General features: G+C 42.8%; 2 protein-coding genes, 1 non-coding gene and 2 pseudogenes across 4 annotated transcripts; 4 read left to right on the forward strand and 1 right to left on the reverse strand.

Annotated features, from left to right (window-relative positions):
* The first annotated feature begins 11,754 nt into the window (after positions 1–11,754).
* On the forward strand, positions 11,755–13,197 carry LOC136477539 (F-box protein GID2-like; annotated as a pseudogene).
* Positions 12,952–16,426, forward strand: LOC136477540 (14-3-3-like protein GF14-E; annotated as a pseudogene).
* A 920-nt stretch (positions 16,427–17,346) lies between these two features.
* LOC136478796 (U2 spliceosomal RNA) lies at positions 17,347–17,537 on the forward strand. Its single transcript, XR_010764489.1, has one exon. It is a non-coding gene; the product is annotated as a U2 spliceosomal RNA (small nuclear RNA).
* A 603-nt stretch (positions 17,538–18,140) lies between these two features.
* Positions 18,141–23,005, reverse strand: LOC136474010 (protein FLX-like 3). The gene is made up of 6 exons (XM_066471627.1): positions 22,805–23,005; positions 20,793–20,973; positions 19,236–19,283; positions 19,039–19,137; positions 18,557–18,779; positions 18,141–18,315 (listed from the first exon to the last, which is right to left on the reverse strand). Exons 2-6 carry the CDS (start codon positions 20,953–20,955, stop codon positions 18,141–18,143), a joined length of 708 nt encoding a protein of 235 aa, XP_066327724.1. The 5' UTR covers positions 20,956–20,973; positions 22,805–23,005.
* Positions 23,006–24,134: 1,129 nt separating this feature from the next.
* On the forward strand, positions 24,135–25,375 carry LOC136474011 (non-specific lipid transfer protein GPI-anchored 7-like). 2 transcript variants are annotated; one of them, XR_010762826.1, is made up of 3 exons: positions 24,135–24,644; positions 24,758–25,188; positions 25,272–25,370. XR_010762826.1 is itself a non-coding variant. In XM_066471628.1 (2 exons), the coding sequence occupies exons 1-2, from the start codon at positions 24,278–24,280 to the stop codon at positions 24,904–24,906; spliced, it is 516 nt and encodes a 171-aa protein (XP_066327725.1). In that variant the 5' UTR covers positions 24,135–24,277; the 3' UTR covers positions 24,907–25,375. The 2 variants fall into 2 exon arrangements, 1 of the variants encoding a protein (XP_066327725.1); XM_066471628.1 differs by having other exon boundaries at positions 24,758–25,375.
* Positions 25,376–26,198: the final 823 nt, after the last annotated feature.

Below are 26,198 nucleotides of genomic sequence, written 5' to 3' on the forward strand. Positions count from 1 at the left end.
AAACGGATACGAACATGACTTTTAGTTGCAACAACCTCCATGGCGTCGAAAAAGTTATTGACCCCTCTAATTTTCTCTCCCTTTGGCATAACGCACCAAAAAGAAAAGAAAAGAAGAAAAACCAACACTCACTCCTTATCCTCTTGGATGGTGTCCTAATCGACATCATCCCCACTAGCAGCTCTACTAGCACCTACAACATTCTCCTCTCCACCATCATCATCATCATCAGAGGAGGAGGAAGAAGAAGACACAATCGCCCTCCCTTGGTGATGAGTGGTCGAAGTGTGGCGCTCATGCCTGGTGCTCCTCCTCATGGACTGCAACATGGACCTCAAACTCATGTGAGGATCAAGTTCTGGTTGCTCCTGCTCCTCCTCCTCCTCATCCTTTGAATCTATCTCAGAAAGACTAGGGAGGTCATCATACCTCAACGGTGACTGAACTAGAGAAAGAGGTGGCAGCCTTGCACGCTCCCTAGCCTCCCGGTTGGCTTCACGGTTCTCCAACCGGTCCTGATATGCGGTCCTCGTTGCATAAGTGTAAGTGGTAAAAATGGCCTTAATCCATCTCCCAAACTTCTCCATCTTCTTTTCCCTATGAGGCCTAGATTAGGATGACTCAAGCACGTCCTCAATTGATAGAGAGCGTCTCACTACCCTGTTAGCACCTGCTCCTTGGGTCTTCTCAATTTTGTAGATGGTGTGAAGATCATCTTTCTCAAATCTATAGCCAGTGACCCTCTCAATCATAAATATGAGATAGGGGGCATAGGGTATCCCCTTTCTCTCATCATCTATGGCGTTCCTCGGCTCACGCCACATGAAGCAAGGGACATTAAACCTGTCACCTCCAGGAGCAAATCTAGCAAGCATATTCCTCATATATCCATTAAGATCAGAAGCAGCTCCATCCTTGGAATTGATAGTATGCCTAATCAAATTGTTTAGAATATAATAATAGCTCTTCAGGCCACTGACCTTTCTATCTGCACTTCTCCTATCAATCCACATATATGTAATGTCACGGATCTCAACTCTAGCCTCATCATGAATGTAAGTGAAGCTCATAATATTAGTGAGGCCAAATAACTCACAAGCCTTGATCACCTTATTGAATTCTGGCTCATTCTTTGCCTTCATCTCCTCCCAATCAACATACTGTATCTTCACAACCTTATATTTCTTGGAGTTAAAGTTCACAGATACATAGAGTTGGAATGGAACTCATTCCAAAACTTATAGTCAATCTCCAAATCCTTTAGCTACTCATAGGGATTATTCTCACGTGCTTCCTCCATCATCTTTAGCTTTCCTGCATAGTTGAGCACGGGATGAGCACATGTGTCAACAGGACGCCTCATGACTACATCCTCAGAATACTATCTGATGTAGCTTCTGTCAAACTCCTCAAGATAAGGTGGAGTATCTGGGCAAGCACCTAGAGGAATGGTGTGATAAGCCCTCTCCAGGTTCTCCTCCTCTTGTATCATCTGATCTCTCCCCCCTGTCTCTGGCAATATCTCTACCTGCTGCACTGTTGCTGCCCCCTGTGGTCCTACCATGACCATGATGAGGCATCTGCTTATCCCAAGGCTCTATCATCTTCCTCTTCCCTCTCTGGTCCTCATCACCTCTAGAGGACATCTATGTAAATAAATATAGGTCCAAATAAGAAACTATACATAAGAGGTATAGAAGAACACTTGTAAAACACTCTAGATAGATAAGATGATTCAAATCTCAAGTTAGGAAAGCACTCTAAACTAATTAGGTCAGAGGGTGCGGCACTGTCGCACCTAGTGCTTTACCTCTCCCACGATTTAGTTCTTCTCAACTATTTAGACTATCTCAAACATTCTCCTAAATCACTAGACAATCTCAGAATGAGTAGACCTAAACAAATACATAGAGTTGTCTATAATGTAGGTAAAATGGATACATGTTTAAGATAAAAACAAATCTGGTGCACAAAATCCAACCAAAACAGAGAGTCATCGATGGAACAACATCTGCATTTACAAGTTCAATCTATTGTGTGCGGCACTACCGCACCCAACATGCGGCACTACCGTGGGTACAGATGAGGCTCAACCAATGAATCATTATTTTGATTCAATTCATCCATCAAACTAGTTTCTACCCTAATCATGCAGTCACTAAAACCCATCTTCCAACAAATATAGAACTTCATAGCATAGATCGGGATTAGGTTAGGGTTTCACCTTGATTCACGTGGATTGAAGAGGAAAGGAAAAGAATATTGCCATCCATGAGCTAGAGTTGCTACTGCTATCAGTGAGGAAGAGTAGCAGCAGGCCGTGGCATAGCCAGAGCAGTGGCGTGGCAGCAAGGAGACGGTGGTGGCTGGTTGTGCGCGCGTGGAGAGAGGGAGGCGGGTGCAACAGTGGTGAATGAGGGAGAGTTACCTTGGGGGCTAGTAGAAATAAGAGATAAGATGGGCCCCACGGTAATAGCTGGTATGGGCTAAATTTCTAGTTGAAATTCAAAGTGCGGCACTGCCGCTCGACACATGTGACACTACCATAGTGCGGGGCCCAGCACAACCGCACTTCCTAGTACAGCAAATTTAGGTACTAACTAAATAACTCTATATATATAGGATATGGACACATATCTCAAGCACACTATGATCAACAATAAATAATCAATACAAACAGTTATCATAATGCACTTGTTTCTTATGATAAACATTTTAAGCATAATATTTATACTTTTGCAATTCATTTCTCCTATCCATGCTAGTTCATCAATCAAGGTGTGCTATAGTTCAAACCACATTATGAGAATCAAGTATATTTAGCTCACTACGCAAAGCATAAAACCTTGACTCATCAAGAGACTTAGTGAAGATATCGGCTATTTGCTTTTCGGTGCTCACATGGTGAATTTTGATATCTCCTTTGGCTTCGTGGTCTCTCAAGAAATGATGTCAAATGTCTATATGCTTAGTTCTTGAGTGGCTTACAGGATTGTTGGCTAACTTTATGATACTTTTGGTGTCACACAAGAGTGGGATTTTAGTGAAGTGACATCCGAAATCGTGAAGGGTTTACCTCATCCAAAGTAGTTGAGCACAACATGCATCGGCTGCAATATACTCGGCTTCGGCGGTGGAAAGGGCTACACAATTTTGCTTTTTAGAACTCTAAGACACTAGGGTCCGTCCAAGGAATTGGCATGTCCCCGAAGTACTTTTTCGATCTACTTTGCAACCGGCGTAATCGGAATCCAAATACCCAAGTAGATCAAACCTAGAGCCCTTACGATACCACAAGCCAAGGTTAGGAGTATGTACTAAATATCTCAATATTATCTTAATGGCCACTAAGTGACACTCTTTTGGGTTAGCTTGAAATCTAGCACACATGCACACACTAAGCATAATATCGGGCCTAGATGCGCATAAATAAAGTAAAGAGCCGATCATAGAGCGATATACCTTAGTATTCACGGCTTTCCCTTCATCATTGAGATCTAGATGTCCATTGGTTGGCATGGAAGTTTTGATAGGCTTGTCATTCACCATGTCAAACTTCTTGAGCATATCATGGGTGTACTTCATTTGGCTAATAAAAGTTCCATCCTTCACTTGCTTGATTTGAAATCCAAGGAAGAACTTCAATTCACCCATCATAGACATCTCAAATCTCTTGGTGATGATCCTACTAAATTCCTCACAAAAAGAATGATTAGTACTACCAAATATTATGCCATCGACATATATTTGGCATACAAATATATATTTGCTAACTTTGTGAGTGAAAAGGGTAGGATCAGCTTTACCTATTTCAAAGCCTTGTTTAAGCAAGAATTCCTTAAGGCATTCATACCATGCTCTTGGTACTTGCTTAAGCCCATAGAGCATGTTTTGGAGTTTGTAGACATGGTTGGGAAACTTGTGATCTTTAAAGCCCGGTGATTGCTCAACATAGGCAAGTTCTTGAATAGGGCCATTGAGAAATGCACTCTTCACATCCATTTGATATAGCTTAAAGTTGTAATGAGTAGCATAGGCTAGAAGCATTCGAATTGCTTCAAGTCTTACCACTGGTGCATATGTTTCTTCAAAGTCCAAGCCCTCTACTTGAGTGAAATCTTGAGCAACCAACCTTGCCTTGTTTCTTGTCACAACTCCATTCTCATCTTGCTTGTTGTGGAAGACCCACTTGGTGCCAATGACATTGGTATTAGGTCATTCCACCAAAGTACACACTTGGTTTCTTTCAAAGTTGTTTAGCTCTTCTTACATGGCCATCACCTAATCTAGGTCTCCAAATGCTTGTTCTACCTTAAGAGGCTCGAAAGAGGAAACAAACAAGTAAAATTGGCAAAAGTTCGCTAAATCTAAACGAGTTGTTACCCCCTTTTGAAGACTCCCAAGGATGTTGTCAACATGATGATCTCATTGTATGGTTTGCCTTAGTCTTGGATGCTCAATGGCCTCTTGTTCATCTTCTGGATCTTCATCATCATCTTGCTCAAATATGGGTTGTAGGTTTTATCCTCAAGCTAGAGTCAAATCAGCTGCTGCTGACTGTGTAGGTGCGGCACTACCACACTCTAGAGTTGTAGCAGATGCTTGCTGCAGTGTAGCATCAGGTATGTTAGCGGAAATAGGTGCAGTAGCAACTTGAGGAACCTCCACTTCAGTGACTTTTTCTTCTTGTGGTCTAATATCACCAATAGTCAATTGCTTGATTTCTTCACATGGTGGATCCTCCTTTCCTACAACACTTGAATCATCTTGCTTCACTTGAGAGCCACTAGATTCATCAAATGTCATGTCTATCGCAATCTCAACTCTTTTGGAGGTTTTGTTGAAGACACGGTAGGCATGCTCATTTGATCCATAACCAAGAAAAAAACCTTTATCAACTTTAGGTGAAAACTTAGAGATTTTGGGTTTCTTGTTAAGTATGAAACACTTGCACCCAAACACTTTAAAGTAAGATACCTTAGGCTTGTTACCGGTTAGAAGCTCATATGAAGTTTTCTTCAACTTCTTGTGTAGGTAGAGGCGGTTGATGGCATGGCAAGCGGTGTTGACAGCGTCACACCAAAAGATGTCCGGTGTCTTGTACTCATCTAGCATTGTCCTTGCCATGTCAATGAGTGTATGGTTCTTCCTCTTTACTAGACTATTTTGTTGAGAGGTGTATGGAGTTGAAAACTCATGCTTGATGCCCTCTTCATCAAGAAACTCCTCAACTAGCATATTCTTGCATTCAGTCCCACTGTTGCTTCTCACTTTCTTGATGGAAAGACCGAACTCCTTTTGAGCTCTTCTAACAAATATCTTCACCTTCTCTTGAACTTGGCATTTGTCATGTAAGAAAAATACCTAAGTGAAACAAAAATAATCATCAACAATAACAAGACCATATTTGTTACCCCTGATACTTAGGTAGGCGACCGGTCCAAAGAGATCCATATGTATTAACTCTAATGGTTGCTTGGTGGTCATGATGCTCTTTGGTGGGTGAGGTGCACTGATTTGCTTTTCGGATTGACAAGTGTTACAAATCCTATCTTTCACAAAGTGAACATTTGCTAGTCCGAGAATGTGTTCATCTTTTAGAAGTTTGGCCAAGTTCCTCATCCCAACCCATGCTAGATTTTGCCACTAAACAAGTCTCAAGCTTAGCTTTACTTTTGTTAAAATCAACTAAGTAAAGCTTGTTCTTTAATTGATCCATAAAGACAATAGAGGAATCCTCCCTTCTAAAGACTTCCACACCCTTATCTAAAAAGAGACAATTATAGCACATCTCACATAATTGAGAAATGGACAACAAATTGTAACTCAACGAATCAACATGTAATACAATTGTAATTGAATGCTGAATGCTCAAGGGTTATAGCAACTTTACCGAGACCGATCACACCCCCCTTTGAATTATCTCCAAAGACAATATTTTCATTTGAGTACGTCATCGGGGAATATGACGAGAACATACTCCTTTCTCCAGTAATATGATTTATACATCCACTATTAAGCACCCAACTTGATCCACCGGAGTAGTATACCTACAAAACAAGTTTAGTTGCTAGATTTAGGTCCCTAATTTAACTTGGGGCCTTGCATGTTAGTCACAAGAATCTTAGGAACCCAAATAGAAGTATTCCTATATATGTTGGTTTTCTTTTCAACATATTTAGCAACTAATTTCCCACTGTTGTTGTTCCTCAAAATAAAGCATAATGTCAAGCTTTGTCGATATGCATAAGTCTTTGGTTGATAGGCATAGTTATTCTTGGTGGCCCACACTGGTTCCTTAGGCTTCTAGAAAACATATTTCTCCTGGTACACTTTCTTCTTGGGCTTAATTTGATTAGGAACATAATTGGTAACCTTTCCATTTTTGCAGGGCACGGCACTGCCGCCCTTTACTGCGGCACTACTACACGGGGACGCTACACTGCCACGGTCTGTGCAGGCTGATCTGTATCAATTTAGCTCTTCCTCTCAAACTGCACATACTCATAGCCATTCACTATCCTTCTTCTATTTGTCTTGGCTCCTTTTGTATGTCCAAGCCCATGCTTGATTGAGGGATGCCTTTCTTACTTGAATTGTGGCCCTTTTGATTCATCAACCTTTTTGCCATTGGATTGGGTCACACTCATCCACCCTTTTTCCAATAACTTCACTGAGCCTAACAATCTCCTTTCTTATAGCTTCTATATTTGCAAGGTTAGTGGAATAGACATTCAAATCAAGATTAAAACATTTTCCACAACCTTGACTAGTGGAGGAAGTAGAGGTTTCCTTTGCCTTAGTGAGATGTGAGTTGTTGCCCCAAAGAATGCTATATTGCATCTCAAGTTCTTTGTGCTTTTTATCTAAGTCACAATACTTTTTCTTGAGAGCTTTATTTACATTCTTTATGATAGCATGGTCCTCTTGCTCTTTAGCCAAAGCCTTGCGCAAGGATTTCATCTCACTTCACTTTAATGCAAGAGCTTCTTTGCTAGCAATGTAGAGATCCTCTTGTTGGATAAGAGTCTCTTCTCTATATTCTAGCTTAGCTTAGACACTCTCTAGATCCTCCATTAGCTTAGTGATGAATAATTTGGTCTTTCTATCCAAATTTTTAGTTATCATGTTTATTTCTTCATCACTAAATTCATCGTCACTAGAGCTATCACTAATATCACTACTAGAGATATCACTAGAAGGTGGAAAAGATTTGGCCTTCGATTTGGATTTTACCTTCTCACCCTTTGCCATGAGACAAATGTGAGTGAAGTAGTAGTCATCATCGGACATGTCGTTGAAGAGCCTTGGTGTAGGGGATGCCTTGTGAATAGCAATAGTTGTAACCTTCTCATCCTCTTCACTTGTTCTTTCTTTAGTTGAGTCATATTCATGCCCAATGTAAGCCTCGCCCATGTACTTCTTGCTCTTTCTACGGTCCTTCTTGTATTTGTTGTCCTTGATCTCATATGAACACTTGGCAATGAAGTGATTGATGCTTCCATAATTATAGCATGTTCTCTTTTTTTATTTGGGAAGCTTCTTTTCACTACCTTGTAGCCTTCCTTCTTTAGCCCCTTCTGATACCTCTTCATAAAGAGAGCAACATCATCAACTTTCTCATATTGATCATCATCATTTTCACTTTCACTTGAAGATGATGTGGTCTCTACTCTTTCTTGAACTTGCTTGCTTGCTTTGGGCTTGCTAGTTGAAGCTTGTTGGTTGATCTTGGACTTGCTTGTAGAGCTTTGCTTGCTTGATTTGTTGGTCTTGAGAGCTACATCTTTGATCTTGATGCCCTCTAACTTTGCTTGCAATTCTCTAAGTTTCTTCCTCTTATTTGCTTCTTCTCTTTTTATGTCAAAGGTCAAGATCCTCCCAAGTACATCATTTGGTGTGAAGTACTCAAACTTCTTCTTGTCTATAATTAGAGTGACTACGGTCCCATTTCTAGGTGAATAAGCTTTCAACATAATCTTGACAACTTTATGATCATCTAGCTCATCACAGCCATAGCCTCTAATCTTGCCCACCATCATCATCAACCTATCAAACATCTCTTGTGGTCCATCTCCATCTAAGATTACAAACCGGTTGAACTTTGACATCAACAAGTCAATTCTTGCCTTTCTCACTTTGTCAACCCCCTTCATGTGCTAGGTGCAAAGTGTCCTATATTTATTTAGCAACATCAACTCCAATCACTCTATTGGCCCCGTTCGGCTTACCCAGAAACCGGCTTGTTCGGCTTATTTTTTTCAGCCAAAACAGTATTTTTTCTCTCACAACAATTCAACCAAAATAGTGTTTTCAGCCAGTTTTAGCCAAGTTTCAGCAAGCCAAATGAGGCCATTATACTCATCACCATCCAAGGCACTAAGCAACACACTTGTGGCTTGACCATTGAGATGATTGATTCTCATCTCTTCTAGTGTTGGGTTCTTGGGATCAACCGGTGACTCAAATCCATTGCAAACAATCTCTCAAATGCCGAGGTAAAGACTTATAAGATAGGCTCTCATTAAGTGCTTCTACTTGGCAAAGTTAGTTCCATTGAAATGAGGTAACTTGCCTACGGGCACATTGATTAAAGACCTCTGATCATGGTTAGTTATAGAAATAGAAGAATAGTTAAAGGATACGGTGGCATATTTGTTGTTGTTGGCCTTGCCCTTTCCTTTCTTCTCCTTCTTATTCCCCTTTGACACTTGGTATGACTCATCATCATCTCCATCTTCAAAACTACTTGATATGCTTGATGATGCACTTGTTGCCTTCTCTTCTTCTTCCTTCTTCTTCCAAGCTTCTTTTCTTTTTCTTCTTGCTTCTCTCTTGAGCCTTTTTTCTTCTTTTCTTTGCTTCTTCTCCTCTAACCGCTGCTCCTCCTTCTTCTCTCTTGCTTCTCTTTTTAGCTTTCTTGTCTCCTTCCTTCTTCTCTCATTATCATCAAGAGCTCTTTTGGCATCGGTAGCCTCAAGATATGGTAGTGTGGTGTTGCTTGCTATCGACGCGCTCAGCTCGTTGTTGTCTGTGTCAACATCCACTCACTTCACGCTACTAGTTCCTCCTTCGGGCTCCAAACCTCATGCGATGAAGTATATATGAGGTAACCTGCTCGGATACCACTTGTAGGATCTCTAGTTGGCCTAGAGGGGGGTAAATAGGCCTATCAAAATAAATATTCAAACTTTTATCAAATTCATCCTGCGGCACTACCGCTCTGGAGGGCGGCACTGTCGGACTGCGACATTGTCGGGCTAGAACAGTGGCACTGCCGCACCTGCAGACAACTTTAAGTCACAGATCAAAATCCATGAACGAAAACTTAGATCGGAGAAATTCCCTAGCTTACTGCAGGTATGACAATCACAGATCAAGAGCTAGAAGTGGTAGGAACACCACACACAAATAGATCGACTAGAAATCCTAAAATCACCTCAATCACAATATGTTATGCAAGTAATGTAAATCAAGCACAAATGACACAATGATTTATCCCGTGGTTCGGCTCGCCACCAAGGCTTGTCTATCTCTACGTTGTTGAGGTTAGTCACTAAGGCTTAGGGCTTTCTAACCCTTCATCGTTCTCAAATCAAGAGACTTAACTCTTAAGATGAGGGGTGAGTTTACTAACTTCAAGAGATGGTCACAAACCTCCCGAGGCTACCACACAAGTTGGCAAGCTCCACAGGTGGCGCTCTAGCTGGCTAGGCGCCAAGCTTCAAGAGTAACAAACACAAGCGCCGGCCAAAACGTGAACCAAGTGCTCTTTCGAATTGGAGAATCAATGGAGCTGCTCTCTAATCGAGTTTTGGACCATTTTTCCTCAAGGATTGATGAGAAAATCAATGAATTTGCTTAGGGGCTTGAGATCAACAATGAAGGGAGAGAGAGAAAGAAAGCTTCTTTTCTATTTTGAACCAGTTGGAATGAGCAAGAGTCGGAAGAGACGTTGGGGAGGAAGTGGATGGGTATAAATACCCCCTTAGCCCTAACGGTCACTTAAGTCACGGTAGTGCCGTGGCTTAAGTGCGGCAGTGCCGCACCACGTAAGATAGTAAGGGTAAGAGTGAAGTATAGACTGTCTTGGCTGTGAATCTGGGGATGCATGTGTATGTTTGAGCACTTGATAGCACATATTAGCTTAAGCATTGTGTCCCTCTTTATAGTACGGCTTTTACTATACTTAAATTTAAAATATAAAATAATTTAAATCTCCTTTGAGTTTGAAGCTGTCTACATTTGTAATTGGGAGCTCCTCCGTTTCATGTAGCATCCTCGAACATGAATTCCCTGCTTATCATTTCGATAAATCTCATTAGTTCTCTAATTGCGTGGTCACTATCACCAAAACCTCCAATTAGGGTTTGATTACACTTTTAATATCGATGTAGTGCAGATCGGTAGCAGGTAGAAGTAGCAGATTCGTTCTGCTAACAATATTAGGATGTCAACGTCGTCGAAGTAGTCACGGCGGTACGTTGACGCAAGCATCAGCGTCAGAGATCGGCGGCGGCTTCAACGATATCAACGTAGAGCTTGTCATCACTTGTTGCCAGCGATTAGGATCTTTTTTCCTCCATCTCTCGTGATCAATATAGTAGATAGAGTAGAACACATAGACACAGCTCTCTTCGTCTCTCATGATCAATATAGTAAATAGAGTAGAACACATAAAGACAAGAAATAGGAAGACTATTCTTTATTTAACTGAATATTGATAATTATAATATAAAGCTCCCCGTATATATAGCTCTGCTAAGATCGAGTTTAATAAGAGCCTACATACAATCTTTTTATAGGATAGACTCCGTATATTTTACAACAAAATCAAAATCAAGTCAGCGTGAAAAAAAAGGAAATTAAGCCAAAAAGCTCGGGGCCAGGGGAGAGGAGCTTCTCCGACCACGGACGCCTCACACACAGGGATGAAAACGGTACGGATATTTTCCGACCGTATTCGAAACCGAATCCGTTTAGAGGGGTTGAGATCTGTCCGTATCTAGTCCGGATATCCAATATCCGATACCGTATCCGTATCTGAATAATCAAATCGCATATTTATGATGTCGATATCCAATCGTATCATATCCGACATAGTTAACACTATCCGTATTCGAATCTAAATCCGGACAATATATATATGAAAATCTATACTATAGTATAAAGAGCGTGCAAGCCGCCGAGTTCCGTCTCTCTCACAGATCACTGTTACCGGCACAGCCAACGTGCGGCGCTTTCTGCGATGAGCAGTAACGGATTTCTGTGAAGAGTAACGGGTTACTATGAACAGCACTCGATCCATTAAGGAACAGTACGATTTTTTTTTTGCACACTACAATTTTTTTTCCCCCACTACGCACTACAAATTTTTTTCCCCCACTATTACCCGCGCAACGCGCGGGGTTACCTGCTTGTAAATATAATATCTATGTCCGTCCGTATCCGGAGTTTTCATCCCTACTCACACGCCTCTCATCTCATCATCCCCGCGCTGCTTCCCCGCCCGCATCCGCGCTGCCGCACTCCCAGATCTTCCCCACCCAAATCGACTCCGCCACCGCCCGGATCCACGCGGCGCCGTCGCGGATCGACGTGCTGCCGCGACAGATCGCGCGCCGTCGTCCGGATCGAGGGGCGCCCGCCGCAAGCCCTCCGCGCTGGCGCCCTTCGGGAAGCAAGAAGGAGGCTACGGAGAGGGCGCAAGCTAAGCTGCGGGTCTCGAGCTCCGGGAGATCGCGCGGGCGGCGCATGCCGACTGCCGCGCTCTGGTGAGAGGGTAACGATTTTTATTGCTTTTTCCAAGAAGTGGCAAAAAGCTTAAGCTGCTAAAAAGTTGCTTTTTAAAGCTCAAGCTGTGCCAAACAGAGAGCGGCCATTCCCAAATCCCAATCCCAGTGTAGATAAAACTGCACTGCTTCACGCAGGTTCATCCGCTCCTCCTCGCAAGCAGTGGCTGACACACGAGCGAGGCAACCCCGAATCGTCGGCCATGGAGTGCCGCTCCGATTCGTCAGGCGGCGGCGACGAGCCCCGGCCCCGGCCCCCCGCTGCCACGGGCGTTGGCGACTCGCCCGAGGGCGAGCCGAGTAAGAAGCAGCGGACAGAGGAGCCGTCCCCAAGCTCCAGCGTGGTGGGCGAGTGCTCGTCTTCGTCCACGCAGGCTCCACCGCCGCTGCCGCTGGCGGTGCACTTGCCGCAGGATGCAAGAGTGGGCGAGCCGCCGGCGCCGGCGCCGCCAGGTTCCGAGTCCGGAGGGGGCGAGCAGGTGATGAGGGTGCCGGATCTCGGGGAGGACCTGCTGTTCGAGGTGCTGATTCGGGCGGAGGCCCGGACGCTGGCGGCCGCGGCGTGCGTGAGCCGCGGGTGGCGCGTGCTGGCGCGGGACGAGCGGCTGTGGGAAGCGGCGTGCCTGCGGGACTGGGCCTACACTGGATTCTCCGAGCAGATGCTTCGCACCATCGTGCTTTCGCTTGGCGGCTTCCGGCGCCTACACGAGATGTACATCCGGCCGGTCCAGCAGGGTGTGGCTGGAGCGCCGCCGCCCGGGCAGCAGCAGAGGCGGCAGTTTCCAGTGAGGATGGGCCGGGATCAGGTCCAAGTCTCACTGTCTCTGCTCTCGACCTCGTTCTTTCTGAAGATGCCTAATGCTCCTCCACCTCCTCCAAAGGACAAGGATAAAGATAGAGATAAGAATGGAGGTGGGGAATGCGGGTGATCAAGTTTGTGAAAAATAGGAGCCTACCTCCCCTGCAGCATCACCACAAGCTGCTTATGTAATGTCAGGTGATTAGATTGTGGTTCTTCACTGCATTTGTGGGAGTAAAGGTGACAAAACCACTGGGATTGGTGGGCAGAGAAGATAGGTGCGGATGTACTGATAAGGAGGCAAATAAGCTGAGTGAGATTGGATGGAAATATGGAATGGAGTGCAATAGTGTATTGGATGACTACCAAGTATGTGTGTTGTACCTAAATTACACATGATCGGCTAATCTGTTGTGCCGTGATGTGCCAAGAGAGGTGCATCATCCTCTTTGTGCTGTTGTGCCGTGGTGTTTTTCAAATCCCCATGTGTGAGCCAAGGGTGAGCCCTTTTTTGGGTTTGAAATCCTTTTCTCATTCCCATGGAAAGGAAAAGGACTTAGCTGTTTTAGCTTATAATATCTTAATCAATGCGAGGAATAGCTGAGATATTGATTTGTGTAACTAAAATTCAGTTTATTCTTGTGTCTGCATGCTGTTCTTAGGCCTGTTAAGTAAATATGACGCAACGGCTGTCTACTGATTGCCAATGTTTATTTGGACGAAATATGATTTTCTCAAACTGAAAATTTAAATTTAATGTGGTCATCATGCATGTTTGGCACAGTTATTTGTGGGTTCATAGTTCATTTCAGTTGGATCCATCCGTCGCTTTTGTTAATTTAATTTTTTTCTCACATCATGCTTCCAAATTTTGATCTTCTTTCCCAATCATTTATATTTATTTAGGTAAATCTGTGATTTTTGTAGGATAAAGTTTACAAAATTGCTTCACTGTTTAGGTAAATCTGTTTTCTTTTTCCTTGAAATTCCAGTTGATCTTTGGTGGACTGGTAGAAACTATACACAGTGATGGTGTCGCTGCCTGGTGAGCTTTCCTGTGAGGAAAAAGTTTCACATGGTTAAGCTTGCGGAGCAGGCTGAGAGTATCAAGAGCATGGTGAAGCTAACTAAGACAGTTGATTCTGAGGAGCTTACTGTGGAGCAGCGCAGCCTTCTGTCAGTTGTCCACAAGAATGTCATTGGAGCCCAACGTGCCTCTTGGCGCATCATATCGTCCGTTGAGCAGAAGGAAGAAGGCCATGGCAATGAGGACCGTGTCACTCTCATCAAGGACTACCGTAGCAAGATTGAAGTTGCATCCAGCAAGGTCTGTGATGGAATCCTCAAGCTCATTGATTCCCACATTGTCCCCTCATCTACAGCTCCAAAGTCCAAGGTCTTCTACCAAAGATGAAGGGCGACTAGTACAGGTATTATACTATTATGATAATACTATTGGCATTTCAGTTTCCTGTAAATTCTGTTTTGCTGCACCGCTGTATCTTTTAGGTTGAATCCAGGTGTATCAGGTACCTTATGGAGTTTAAAACTGGATCTGAGAAGAAGGATGCAGCCGAGAACACCATGGTGGGGCATACAAAGCTGCTCAGGTAATTTGCTTGTCCTTCATTTCACAGTTCTGATATTAAATTTTATTGGCTAGGGCACTCAGTTCTCATATTAAATTTTATTGGCTAGGGCACTAATCTTTTCATATGTACAATTTATCATTCTATGTAATGTGTTGCTAATTCTAAAAAAATGGCGTACCCAGTGCAGAGAGCTCCCGCTCTGTGTGGGGTCTGGGGAAGGGTGTTAGTGGCAAGCCTTACCCTCGCCCGGTGCAATGCGAGGAGACCGTGACTCGAACCCGGGACCTTCCGGTCACAGGCGGTAATACTCTACCGCTTGCCCCAGGCAGAGTTGGCCCCCACCCATCCTATTAGGATTGGGCTGGTGCTCAACTTCTCAACTCTCCTGACCGTGCTTGCAATCTCACCAATCAGGTTTGATTTCTAGATCTATTACATGAACTGTATACTGTATTTGTTTTCTTTTTTGCGATCCTTATGAAAATATGATCTGAATGCGAGCTATGTGAAAATCTGAACTGAGTTTATTATGCATTTCACAGTTCAGACAACTGTTATGAGATAACCTGGCTTTAACTTGTAACTAGTACAACATATTAGTATTTTTTTATAGACTAGTGTAAGCAACTAAAGGTGAGTTGAATCTAAACTGCTGATGAAGAATTGAAGATAGTGATAAGGCATTATGATCAACTAAATAACAATTGTAAGGTTCTTAATAAAGAAAATTTTTAGATTTCTCTAAGTGACAAGTGATGATTAAAAATAGCAAGCATAATCAAATGACAATTTGCACATTTTTCTTCTACAGTTCGGGAATCTTGAGGATAGTAACCTTACATTTCTTCTGGTGGAGTTAATTTTCTTGGTTCAGTGTTTGCCATTAAGTGGACGCTCCTTTTCTTTCTTGCCCTTGATCTATCTCAGGCCTCAGCATCTCATACTCAGCCCTTTTCTGGCATAGTAGCGCCATAGTCTTGGCCTCTTAATTCTGCTATGTTTGTGTTAGGCTTTCGATGAGGCCATCTTGGAGCTGGATACCCTGAGTGAGGAATCCTATGAGGACAGCACTTTAATCATTCAGCTTGACCCTGTGGACTTCCGACATCTTGGTATTTTCTACGCCATAGATATTTTCACCAACATCCTATTGTTTTGCGGAGCCAATCCATTGAATATTCAGTTTCAAATTTCTTGGCTACAGGAGGAAGCCACGGAAGAAATCAAAGAGGCTCCCATGGTTAAGTCCGGAGATGGGCAGTAAAGATGATCCATGTGCCCAGAAATTACATTTCCAGTATTCAATCTACTGGTGAATCGGCCATATGCTCTGGGTGGTTGTTTGGTCGATATGGCGAGGTGTTTGGTTCGCCATTTTGTAACGTAATCAGATCACGGAAGGGAAGTGATACCGTTACTTTTGTTTGGTTGCATGCAGTCAGTAATGCATTACCATGTAATCGATTACCGGACTGTTCAATTTTGATTCCCCTGCTTGTAGACTGATATCGGCTTCCTGCGCTCGAGAATCAGCTTGCATCGTTCCTTGCTCGAGCAGTTCTGCTGCCCCCGCCTTCCCCTGCAAGTTCTGTCAGTGGGGCCGCAGCCTCCTCGTCGGCTCTGCTCGAAGCAGCATTTGGATGCAGAAGCAGCGTTTGGATGCAAAGTCCATGGCAACCGTGCGTCGCCGTTGCTGCCGCAGCCCGCCGCCGTTGCCGCCGCTGCTGACGGTGGTGGCGGCTGTCCATGAAGGCGAGACCAGAGATCCATTTTGCATGGATGGACTCAGCGAAGTTTAGATTCTAGGCGCCAGCGAGCGAATCTGGGCAGGAACACGACCCGCGACCACCATGCGTTCTGGTGTCTAAAGGAGGAAGACAATTCTGGCTGCAATTTTTATTTTCAAACTGTAATCAGGCATTACAGCTCCGATCACCCCGTAGTTCCTTGCATTAGCGTTACCATTCGTCGAACCAAACGCCTTGTGGTTTGTATTGTGCTTGTGGTAGCTGGAAATTGGAGAGCCCCATTGTGCTGTCTGCTGTGCTAGAATGGCTTACAGGTACCCTGCTGCTTCGCAGGTGGCGTCAAGCACTCAAGCTACAATTGGTTCAGGGTGCCTTTATTTATTTTTAACATTCGTGTCACTTGGTATTTGTAGATTTGAGTCTTCCTCTGTATAATCGTCTGTTTCCTGTTGTTGATTTTAACGTGTTCCCGTTAAATACATTTGAGTCTTCAAGCTATTGCCAGCCCTTGTGTTGCTCGAAGCTCGACGCAATCCAGCTCCTCATCAGCGTGTTTTATACCAATCATATAAGAGAAGCATTTAAGTTTTACACAAATTGCATTGCAAATTTTACATGGCTGTCCAAACAAAGAAAGCTAAACTACGGAACTACCCTAGGTTTGGCACGTGCCTGGCTGCCTGCAGTCTGAGGTCCATCTCAGGCTTGACTAGATCCGCACGATATAACTATATAAGCGATAACGATCATAAAAGCTGACTATATATCTTTTTATGTAATTAGATTTATCGATTTTTTTTAATATGTTTGTCTAAGTCACAAGCCACGTGTATCATCGTAGGAGTAGGAAAAAATTATGACCTCAGTGCAACGTATGGGCATCTAGTGGGTCTAAAACACCTGTTGACATGACAAAGGGAAAAGATATAATAATAATGAGGGAAAAAAGGGAAAAGAAAGTTGTAGGTGTTTGGATTCAGGGACTATAGTTTAGGAGATATCACATCGGGTATTCGGATATTAATTAGAAAGATTAAACATGAGCCTAATTGGATTTAATAGATTTGTCTCGTAAATTAATCTCAATCTATACAATTAGTTTTATAATTAATCTATGTTTAATACTTTAAATTAATGTCAAACAGCCCACGTGACGTGACTAAACTTTAGGCGGGAACCAAAGACCGTAGTACCAGTGTGTTGGGCTCCAGCGCGCTGTCCCACGGATGGGCCTCAAGCAAGGAAAAAATGGCAGCTACGTTGGGGCATAGCCCATTACAATATTTGCCAGAGCGCTCGACCTCGACGGACACAGACCTGCAGCTTTTTCATCCGTTTAGTCCCACCTCGCCCAGCCATGTAGCGCAGAGGCACGGACTCGCTACATAAGGAGACCCAGGGCAGCAGATCAAAGTATACCATTCTCGGCCTTTTGGCCAAGATCAAATGTAATCGTTGTTCTTATCAGTTTAATATCTGATACGTGGGTCATGCGCTCATTTTGATATTAAATATATATTTTACGGGGAAGGGTCTGCCATAGTGGCTTCGGGCCCTTTCGTGTCCCCCAGCTGTTGCACTGCTGGCAGGGCCTGGCGCACTCCAACAGAATCTTAAATCAAATTTGCTCTTAACCAAATCTTAAATCAAATTCGCCCTAAATGTAATATGTATATGATGGGCCACAGGCTGCAGCCGTTTTTGGCTGTGACTTTTTCAGCACAAGGAGGGTACAGCAGCTGAAGCCGAACAGTTGGATTTCGTATTTTCATATATAATAATTTAAAAAACTGAATTTGACATTGACAAAAAAAAATCCATGCGCATGAACAGTGAGGTCATTCTCAGCAAAACTGTAACGCATGATTGTCAGCTAAATCAACTTAGAACTCTACGTCGTAGGGCTAATATGAGTATGTTTTGGATTTTCTACATACAATTATTTTTGTTATGTATTTAGATAAATAAATAGTTGAAGAAATGTATCTACAAAAGCGTAGACGTCTTATAATTTGGAATGGAAGGAGTACTTAGTATTGAGATATAGCAATAACAATTTTTTAGCAAATAATTTGGTCAGCTGATCATCTGAAAGACTGAAACACATTTGGTCCTGGTTTCGACTAATTTTTCTGATAGACGCCAAACCCTTAGCTACACTTTGTGTTTGTGACGCCCATCTATCAGCTGGAGGATGCGGTGGCATGCTCTATCTGTTACAGTATGAGCCAAATGCATGATGCTCGAACACACCAGACCTCCTCTTCTCCAGCTCTGACCGTAACCTCTGTGCTTTCATTTTTTTGTTGATAAAATCTCTCTCTATGGCCTGACTCTGCTCAAGAAGCTCGATTTTTCCTCGTTTCTCATGCTCATACGCCATCCTGGAAATGAATTTTAGCCATGTGGAGCATTATTAGTAGTTGACCTACAAACCTTGGTACATTTAGAAAGACAAAGCAGAAATTATTGATAGTTCTAATTCTTAAAAATGTGCAGAACACAATGCAACCTGCTTAAGTAATAGAGAAGATTATTTAAAAAATATATATCTGTAACAAAGCATAACATTATGGAGGCATTTTCTACATCAATGCACTGTAAATAAAATCACAAAACACAAACCTGGCCCTCAAAATCTCCTCTTGTATATCATGCAACCCTTCTCTTATAGCAGGTATCTGCTTGTTCTCGAATCGGATCTGCTCCAGCTCCTTGTACAATGACTGGACCTTCACAGATAGCTCTTTTCGCAAAGCTTCCAACTCCATCTTTTCAGAACTTAGGAGCAACACTTCTGCCTTGATAGGTTTAAGAGCACGCATCTGTTCCTCTAATTGTATACTCCCTCCGGTTCTCTAAAACAAGTCGTTTTGGACATCGACACGGTCTTTAAGAAACGACTTTGACTGTAACTTTTTGCTATAAAATATTTATAAAATATAGTCAATATATACTTTTATGAAACTACATTTCGAGATGAATCTACTTACATCACTTTTATATTTTCAAACTCAACCCAAAAGAAGTTATTTGTAGTCAAAGTTTAAAATATTTGACTTAAGACAACCTCAAAACGACTTGCTTTAGAGAACCGGAGAGAGTACCTCCCTGGATAATATCCCTGTATTCCATTTCATTAAGATGAAGTATGGGAATGGTTTGTTTGGTAAGCATATGGATCTCGTCTTTAATCCCCCAGTTCGCTTGGTTTATAAGCTGTACTTTTTCAGCCAATGAACAATATTTTTCTCTCATAACAAATCAGCTAACAGTACTTTCAGCTATGGCTTATCAATCAAACGAGCAGGGCAAATGATGGCTAATTCTTGCCAAAGGCCCAGAATATCCTAGTTTTTTTTTATTTTTAATCCTTTTTATTCAATATTTTAATAATAATCGCTTCTAATTTTTTTTACGGATTTGACTCTTTTGGTCGCGCCATCGCGCCACATGCATTGGCGCGACAACATCCACCACGTTAGACGGCGTTTCTGATGTCGGGTCACGCCACGCCCGTTGCGTGACAGTATTGTTCTATCGCGCCACCTGGAGTAGCGTGACAAGAGAAAACTTTTGAAAAATTATAACTCTTGGATACGACATTGGTTGAAGATGAAATTTATATGAAAACTGTAGCTCTCAATGAGATCTATAACTTTGTAGTTTTGAGTTTTTTTTCAATTGATGACATTAAGATGCTCAAAAAAATTAATATGAATTTCAGAAGCATAATAACCGCGTACAAGTGCTCGTCACAATAGAAACATAATATTGTTTTTGTATGGTCAAATAAAAATACTTTTTACATGAAAGTTATAGCTTTCAATGAGATTTACAACTTTATAGTTTTGAGTTTTTACATTTAAAATCGTTAAAATACACGAAAAAATAATATAAACTTTCAGCAGCATAATAATCGCATACTAGCACTCGTATTAGAAAAATAATGTCATTTTTGTATGGTGTCAAATGAAGATATACTTTATATCAAAGTTATAGTTCTTAGTGAGACCTACAAATTTATAGTTTTGAGTTTCATATTTAAGGTTGTTAACATAGTCTAAAAAAATAATATAAAATTTCAGTAGCATATGCTACTGAAATTTTATATTATTTTTTAAGCATCTTAGCGACTCCAAATGTGAAAACTCAAAACTATAAACGTGTAAATCTCACTTAGGGCTACAACTTTGATATAAAATGTATCTTCATTTGACAACATAGAAAAGCAATATTATTTTTCTAATACGACAAGCGCTAGTACGTGATTATTATGCTGCTAAAATTTTATATTATTTTTCGTGCATTTTAACGATCTCAAATGTAAAAACTCAAAACTACAAACTTGTAGATCTCATTGAGAGCTACAACTTTCATGTAAAAAGTATCTTTATTTGACACCACAGAAAAATAATATTATTTTTCTAATACGACAAGCACTTGTGGTTATTATGCTCCTGAAATTTTATATTAATTTTTTGAGCATCTTAACGTCCTCAAAAGAAAAAAAAACTCAAAATTACAAAGTTGTAGATCTCATCGAGCTACAATATTCATATAAATTTCATCTTCATCCAACGTCGTATGAAAGAGTTATGATTTTTCAAAGGTTTTTTCTTGTCATGCCACTCCCGGTGGCGCAATAGAACAATACCGTGACAACGTTTTCCACGTCGGAAACGCCGTCTAACGTGGTGGATGTTGCTGCGCCAATGCATGTGGCATGACATCGTTATTTGGTCATGCCAGCGTCGCTGGCGCGACCAGAAGGGTCAAATCCACAAATTTTTTTAGGAGCGATTATTGTTAAAATATTGAATAAAAAAGAATTAAAAAATAAAAATTCTCCGAATATCCTCTAGCACAAGAGTATTATCAGCAGCAATTCTACGAATTTCTTCACAACGAACTGCAAGCTCCTCCTGGGAAGGGAGCAGATGCATGGGTCCAGGAACTCTTTCAGCTAATGAATTTGAAGGGGAATTTCTATGGCCATTATTGCTCCAAGGTTGCCAAGCCATATGGTTTTCTGATGGTGCCTGCAATGGTGCGGTAGAAGAAGACCCGCAGCATATGAATGGATAATATACTTGAATAATAACATTGAGTAAAAAATAAAACTATCTTGAACAGTTGAAATGGCTCAAACAAGCATGACTACATTTCAGTACACAAAACTGCATGATAGGCCATGATGGTACAAACACACCTAAGGTAAAAATAAGTTCTGGTATTTCATCAACCAATAAATTAACGTATTAGCTCATTTAGCTGTTTGCCACCATATAAGTCATCTATTAACTACTTTGAGAAAATCATTACACTTTCTATTATTTAGCTTCTAAGGCCATCTCATTCTATGTATTCACCCATTTGTTACAATGGAATATGGATCAATTAAATTTCCGTATTCTATTTACTGCATTGTCAAATCAGAAAAATGTTACACAATTAGTGTATAATTACAGTACTGGGCTGATGTTCTCATTGTTCTATTATTTTGCTTTGGGTCGCTTTGTGTCCATCCTTGTGTAATCGCATACTGTAACTACTGCCAACACATTGTTTAGATGGGCACGGTGGCCAATCGCTTTTCTCTCTGCTTCCCTCTAAATGAAACATGTGCCCATGCACGTTCTTAAAATAGGTGTATAACTATATACTGATTGCAACTCATGTGGCTTGGTGGCTGCTGAATAGAAATTCCACAATCATTGGAAGATAGCACAAAAAAAAGAAGCCTACTACATCTTGCAATCTAAACCTACTGCAGAGTAAAAGTTCCACAACCTTTAAAACATTACGCAAAAAAAGGTTACAAAATTAGTGTGTGATTGGTGGTTGCATAGTAGAAATTGCACAGCCGTTAAAAAGTTTGCGGGAAAAAGAGAGAGCGACTACACCTCACATCTAAATTAAATGAACAGATGTTATCAGATATCAAGCTATCCAATCATCATGTCCAACTCCAATAGAGCGAACAGGTTCCTATGATTCATTAAACTTCTGAGGGGCACATTAGCCTCCTCCGTCAAGGAAGGAGTCAGTGTTTCAAAAGTGGCCACATAGTCTGCATAGGCATCTTCGAGGCACTCAGTATCACCCTCTCACATTATAGATGATCAATCACTAGATGCCAAACAATAGGTTCACAGGTACATGCTGTCCCTCAAATTAGACATTCTTAACTTGCAAAAAATCTGAGGAAACGGGCTGACTCAAAGTGCATAAATGGGTATAATTTCATATTGAAATCATTAGACCTTTGCAAGTATGACTCCGGAAAATAAAAAAGGGTGTTAACAAGACACAAACAGCAAGGACATTAAACACCAGTATCACCTCGTTCCCAAATTAATCAGAAACCCGCTTCAAGTTTACATGCACACACACACACACATGACACCACAGAAATTCAATAAGCAACACAAAGTGACCATAATTCATAGAAATCACCACAAAGTACCCCCTAGGTCAGAGAATGTTGTTTTCTTGTCGAGGAAATGGTTTACTTGATATTAGAGCTAGCATGAGCACCCAAAAATTTAGCCCCAAAGCCACGAAGATAGCAACAAATCACAAACTAAGGAATCCAGCAACCAGGTTCCTGCTAAACTACTCCAGAACCAGAGTCGGCCAATCATACATCATGCCATTCGAACCAATTTCTCGACCAAACAATGAATGAATATTGTTGCTCACGATTCAACGCACATGCTACCAAAACAATCAGATAGCACACGACGAAACAAGTTTGGTAGAGGGTATCCGATGATAGTTACTCATTCCCAGGCGACCAAGGTTCCAAGTTGTTGCGTGGAGCAAATTTACCAAAAATCAGTGGTGATCTGCAGGAGAGGAGATACAGACCTGCTGGATGTTAGCGTTCTCGTTGTGCTCCGCGACTTTTGCTTCCGACCCGCGCTACTCCACCCAGCAAGGCGCCCCGCGCCGCGTCGCTGCCGAACTGCTCGCGGAGGCCGCCGCGCCCCGTCCCCGGGGCAAACCGTCACCGAAGCGGCGAAGGCGTCGCCTGCTCCTCTGCTCCGTCCAGTGTGCTTCTCTCCTTTTTTTTTTAGCAACCGTGTGCTTGTCTTGTGGAGTGAACATAACTCGGGCCGGGCTGGGCCGGAGAGAGTATCCTATTCCCGATCCCCACTAGGCCACTAGGCCTGGCCTGGCAGTCTATCAGGCCGGACCGAGCTACGGCTTTGTTTGCCACTAGCCACTGACAATAAATCCGGTGGAGAACAAATCCGGCTTTGTTTGCTCACGGTGTGGCGTCATATAATGATAAAAGATAACTTAGCAAAAAGAAACTAGACGTGAAGTCAATAGCGTTGTTTCTATGATTCTAATGAAGCGATTAAACATGCTTTCCTTGATGGTCCTATTGTTAGGTCCATTTAGAGAAAAGTTCAAACTGCCACTGGGTTTACACCACCAAGATCTATGTCTCATTTACTAGTTGGCTTAATGGTTTAAGAAACAAAGAGAAATCAAATATATTCAAATATGTTTGTTATCAGAATATCAGTTAAACATTAGTTAAGAGAAACTAAACTAAGTACTAGCAAACATTGGACCATCAAGGCTTCAGTTTAGGTCCCATTTGATAGGACTCATTTTCGGCTCTGGCTCGTGCTCCCGTGGAGGAGCCATACCAAACGATTTAGTATTAGAAGCCGTTTTTTAGTAAAAAAAGATGAGCATCTGAGAATGAGCCCTAACAAACAAGGCCTTAGTTAAACGCAGACTTCAGTTTCTCTTAACTAATGGATTAAGAAACAAAGGGATTTACACAACCTAGAAGTTTGATCGGTGACGTTAGTTAAGAGACTTTGAGTGTTTGCTAGTACTCATCCATCCAAAAAATAATATATAATCTTATTTTCTGAGAAGTCAAACAACTACTAGGTTATTTATAGAAAATAGTATCAATATTTATATCTTCAAATATGTTTCATTTTTTAACAAAATATATTTCATAATTATCTAGTGATACTTATTACGCATCCTAAGTGTTAGTAGTTTTCTGTATATATATATTTAGTTAAATTTAAAATTATTTGATTTCTTTGATAGCGAGACTTTCATTCTTTTGGGGTTTCATTCAAGAGTGTGTTCTTTCACCGCTCCATTTGACTTACTATGTATGTGATCCTAGGAACTTGGCAAAATCACCGTCTTTTGCCCGAAATAACGTCGTCCCCTGGCCAGCGCGGCAGCATGCCGGCTTAACAAGTCAAACGGGCCCGGCGATCTTCCACCTCCCTGGACCTCGCATCGTCACTCATCACACCCCGATCGACCATTCCGAAGCCTGCGCCAACGACGACGACGATGCGTCCACTCGAGCACCTCGCCGCGCTCCTCCTCCTCACCGTCGTCGTCGACACCGTCTCCTGCCGCCACCATCATGCCCCGGCGGGCGCCCCGCACGGCGTGGCCCCGTCACAGCACCTGCTGCCGTGCCTTGAGGAGCTGCTGCCGTGCACGGCGTACCTCAAGACCACCAAGCACCCCTCGGCCACGTGCTGCACGGCCATGCACAACGCCGCGGCGGCCGAGATGCCGTGCCTGTGCCGCCTCTTCGCCGACCCGGAGCTGCTCGCCACCTTCAACGTCACCAGGGAGCAGATGTTCAAGCTCCCCGCCCGTTGCGGCCTCCCCGTCGGCTGCCGCACCGGGACCTCCTCCCACGAGCCTGGTTAGTTTTCTTCTCTGGCCGGCTGCCGTTGCGGCGTTTTTAGCCACCCGATCCCCCTGCTGTGCACCGTGCACCCATCCGATGGCATCTGACACCTGAATGAATGCATGCAGTCGTGGAAGCGCCGCCGCCGCCCGCCCCGGCGCAGCAGCACCACCACCAGCACGGTGCCTCGTCGAGGGGTGACGAGTTCAGGAGCATCTGGAGCCTGATCGCGTCGTTGGTTTTGGGCCAGATGGTCCCCATGGCTGCACTATTTTAATTTAGGCTGTTCTGGATCATCTCGTGGCGCCTACTCCTGAATTTTCTTGCTATCCTACCTGCAGGCTGATCCGTGCTGCTCATCGTTTTAGCGTTGTCATATCGTAATGTTTTATCGCCTCACCAGTTCGCTATAATGGAGTAGTAGTGATGGATAGGAATTGCACTATGCATGAGTGCTGCTTGTTAATACAGTATAAACTGAACAAAATGGATGATGAAACTCTAGCTCATTCTTCTCACTCAGCTCCACGATGACAATGCAGATCAGATGTAAATATAGGTACTGAAAGCATCTAGGTCCCTAGTTGAATTTCGGTGATTAATGTCAATACAAGATTACTATGACTAACGTGTGTTTTGCAGAGGCAGTTAGGTCATGGTAATGGAGATCGATTGGGCAATCGAGGTTGTCATGCCCCTACGATGGAAATCGTTTCGGTTTTCAAATGATGGACAACAAGGTTAAAGATGACTAGTTCTAAGTGTCAATTGGAGTTGAAGAGACACTTAGAGTAGTTTAGGACTTTGTTTTTTCCTTTGGCCGTACTATGAAGGGGGGTATGAACGGGTAGCTTGACCTAGTTGAGTCTAGTGAGTTAGGTGTGGTGCACACTTGTTAAAACTAGCTCTAGGTAGCTCCTATGAATGCCTAAGATCTTTTGGAGCAAACTTCATTCATATATGTTCGAAAGTTTGAAGTGAATGGAGTGTCAAACACTGACCGGATGCTGGCCGCAGGGTCCGGTCAGTTCATTTGACTGAGGTGATCAAGTCTGGGGTGACCGGACGCTGGAAGGTCGTGTGTCCGGTCGACTCCAGTAAGGGTCCAGACTTGGGAAAGAGTGACCGAACGCGTCCGGTCGGTACTGACCGGACGCGTCCGGTCAGTACTGACCGGACTCTGACAGCGTCCGGTCATCACTTGAAAACTGTTCGTGGGTTGAACTGACCGGAGCGTCCGGTCAAAACGATCGGAGCGTTCGGTCATCCCGCAGAAGCTCATAACGGTTCGTTTTTCAGGCTGCCTTATAAATAGGAGCTCCACTCGTGAGTGGAGTAACTTTTGCTCATTCCAACAGCTGAGAAACACGTTTGTGAGTGCCAAGAAGAGCAAGGTCCTAGTGGTGTTTGTGATTTGAGAATCCAAGAGAGTAGCCTCACTAGCAAATCAAGAGTAGCAAAGTGTGCATCCATCTTCTCATTAGGCTTCGCGTGGTCAAGTGAGAGTTCGTGCTTGTTACTCTTGGTGATCGCCATCACCTAGACGGCTTGGTGGTGATTGGGAGTTTG

This window comes from Miscanthus floridulus, chromosome 8 (assembly GCF_019320115.1).
Source record: "Miscanthus floridulus cultivar M001 chromosome 8, ASM1932011v1, whole genome shotgun sequence".
NCBI classification, from domain to species: Eukaryota; Viridiplantae; Streptophyta; class Magnoliopsida; order Poales; family Poaceae; genus Miscanthus; species Miscanthus floridulus.

Excerpts from the sequence above, each read along its gene's own strand:
- LOC136474010 (XM_066471627.1), bottom strand. The coding sequence starts at position 20,955 with ATGGCTTGGCAACCTTGGAGCAATAATGGCCATAGAAATTCCCCTTCA. Across the intron at positions 19,138-19,235 it reads AGCCATCATTTGCCCTGCTC|CGAACTGGGGGATTAAAGAC; the intron begins GTTTGATTGATA and ends TTATAAACCAAG. Across the intron at positions 18,780-19,038 it reads CAGGGATATTATCCAGGGAG|GGAGTATACAATTAGAGGAA; the intron begins GTACTCTCTCCG and ends AGAGAACCGGAG.
- LOC136474011 (XM_066471628.1), top strand. The coding sequence starts at position 24,278 with ATGCGTCCACTCGAGCACCTCGCCGCGCTCCTCCTCCTCACCGTCGTC. Across the intron at positions 24,645-24,757 it reads GACCTCCTCCCACGAGCCTG|TCGTGGAAGCGCCGCCGCCG; the intron begins GTTAGTTTTCTT and ends GAATGCATGCAG.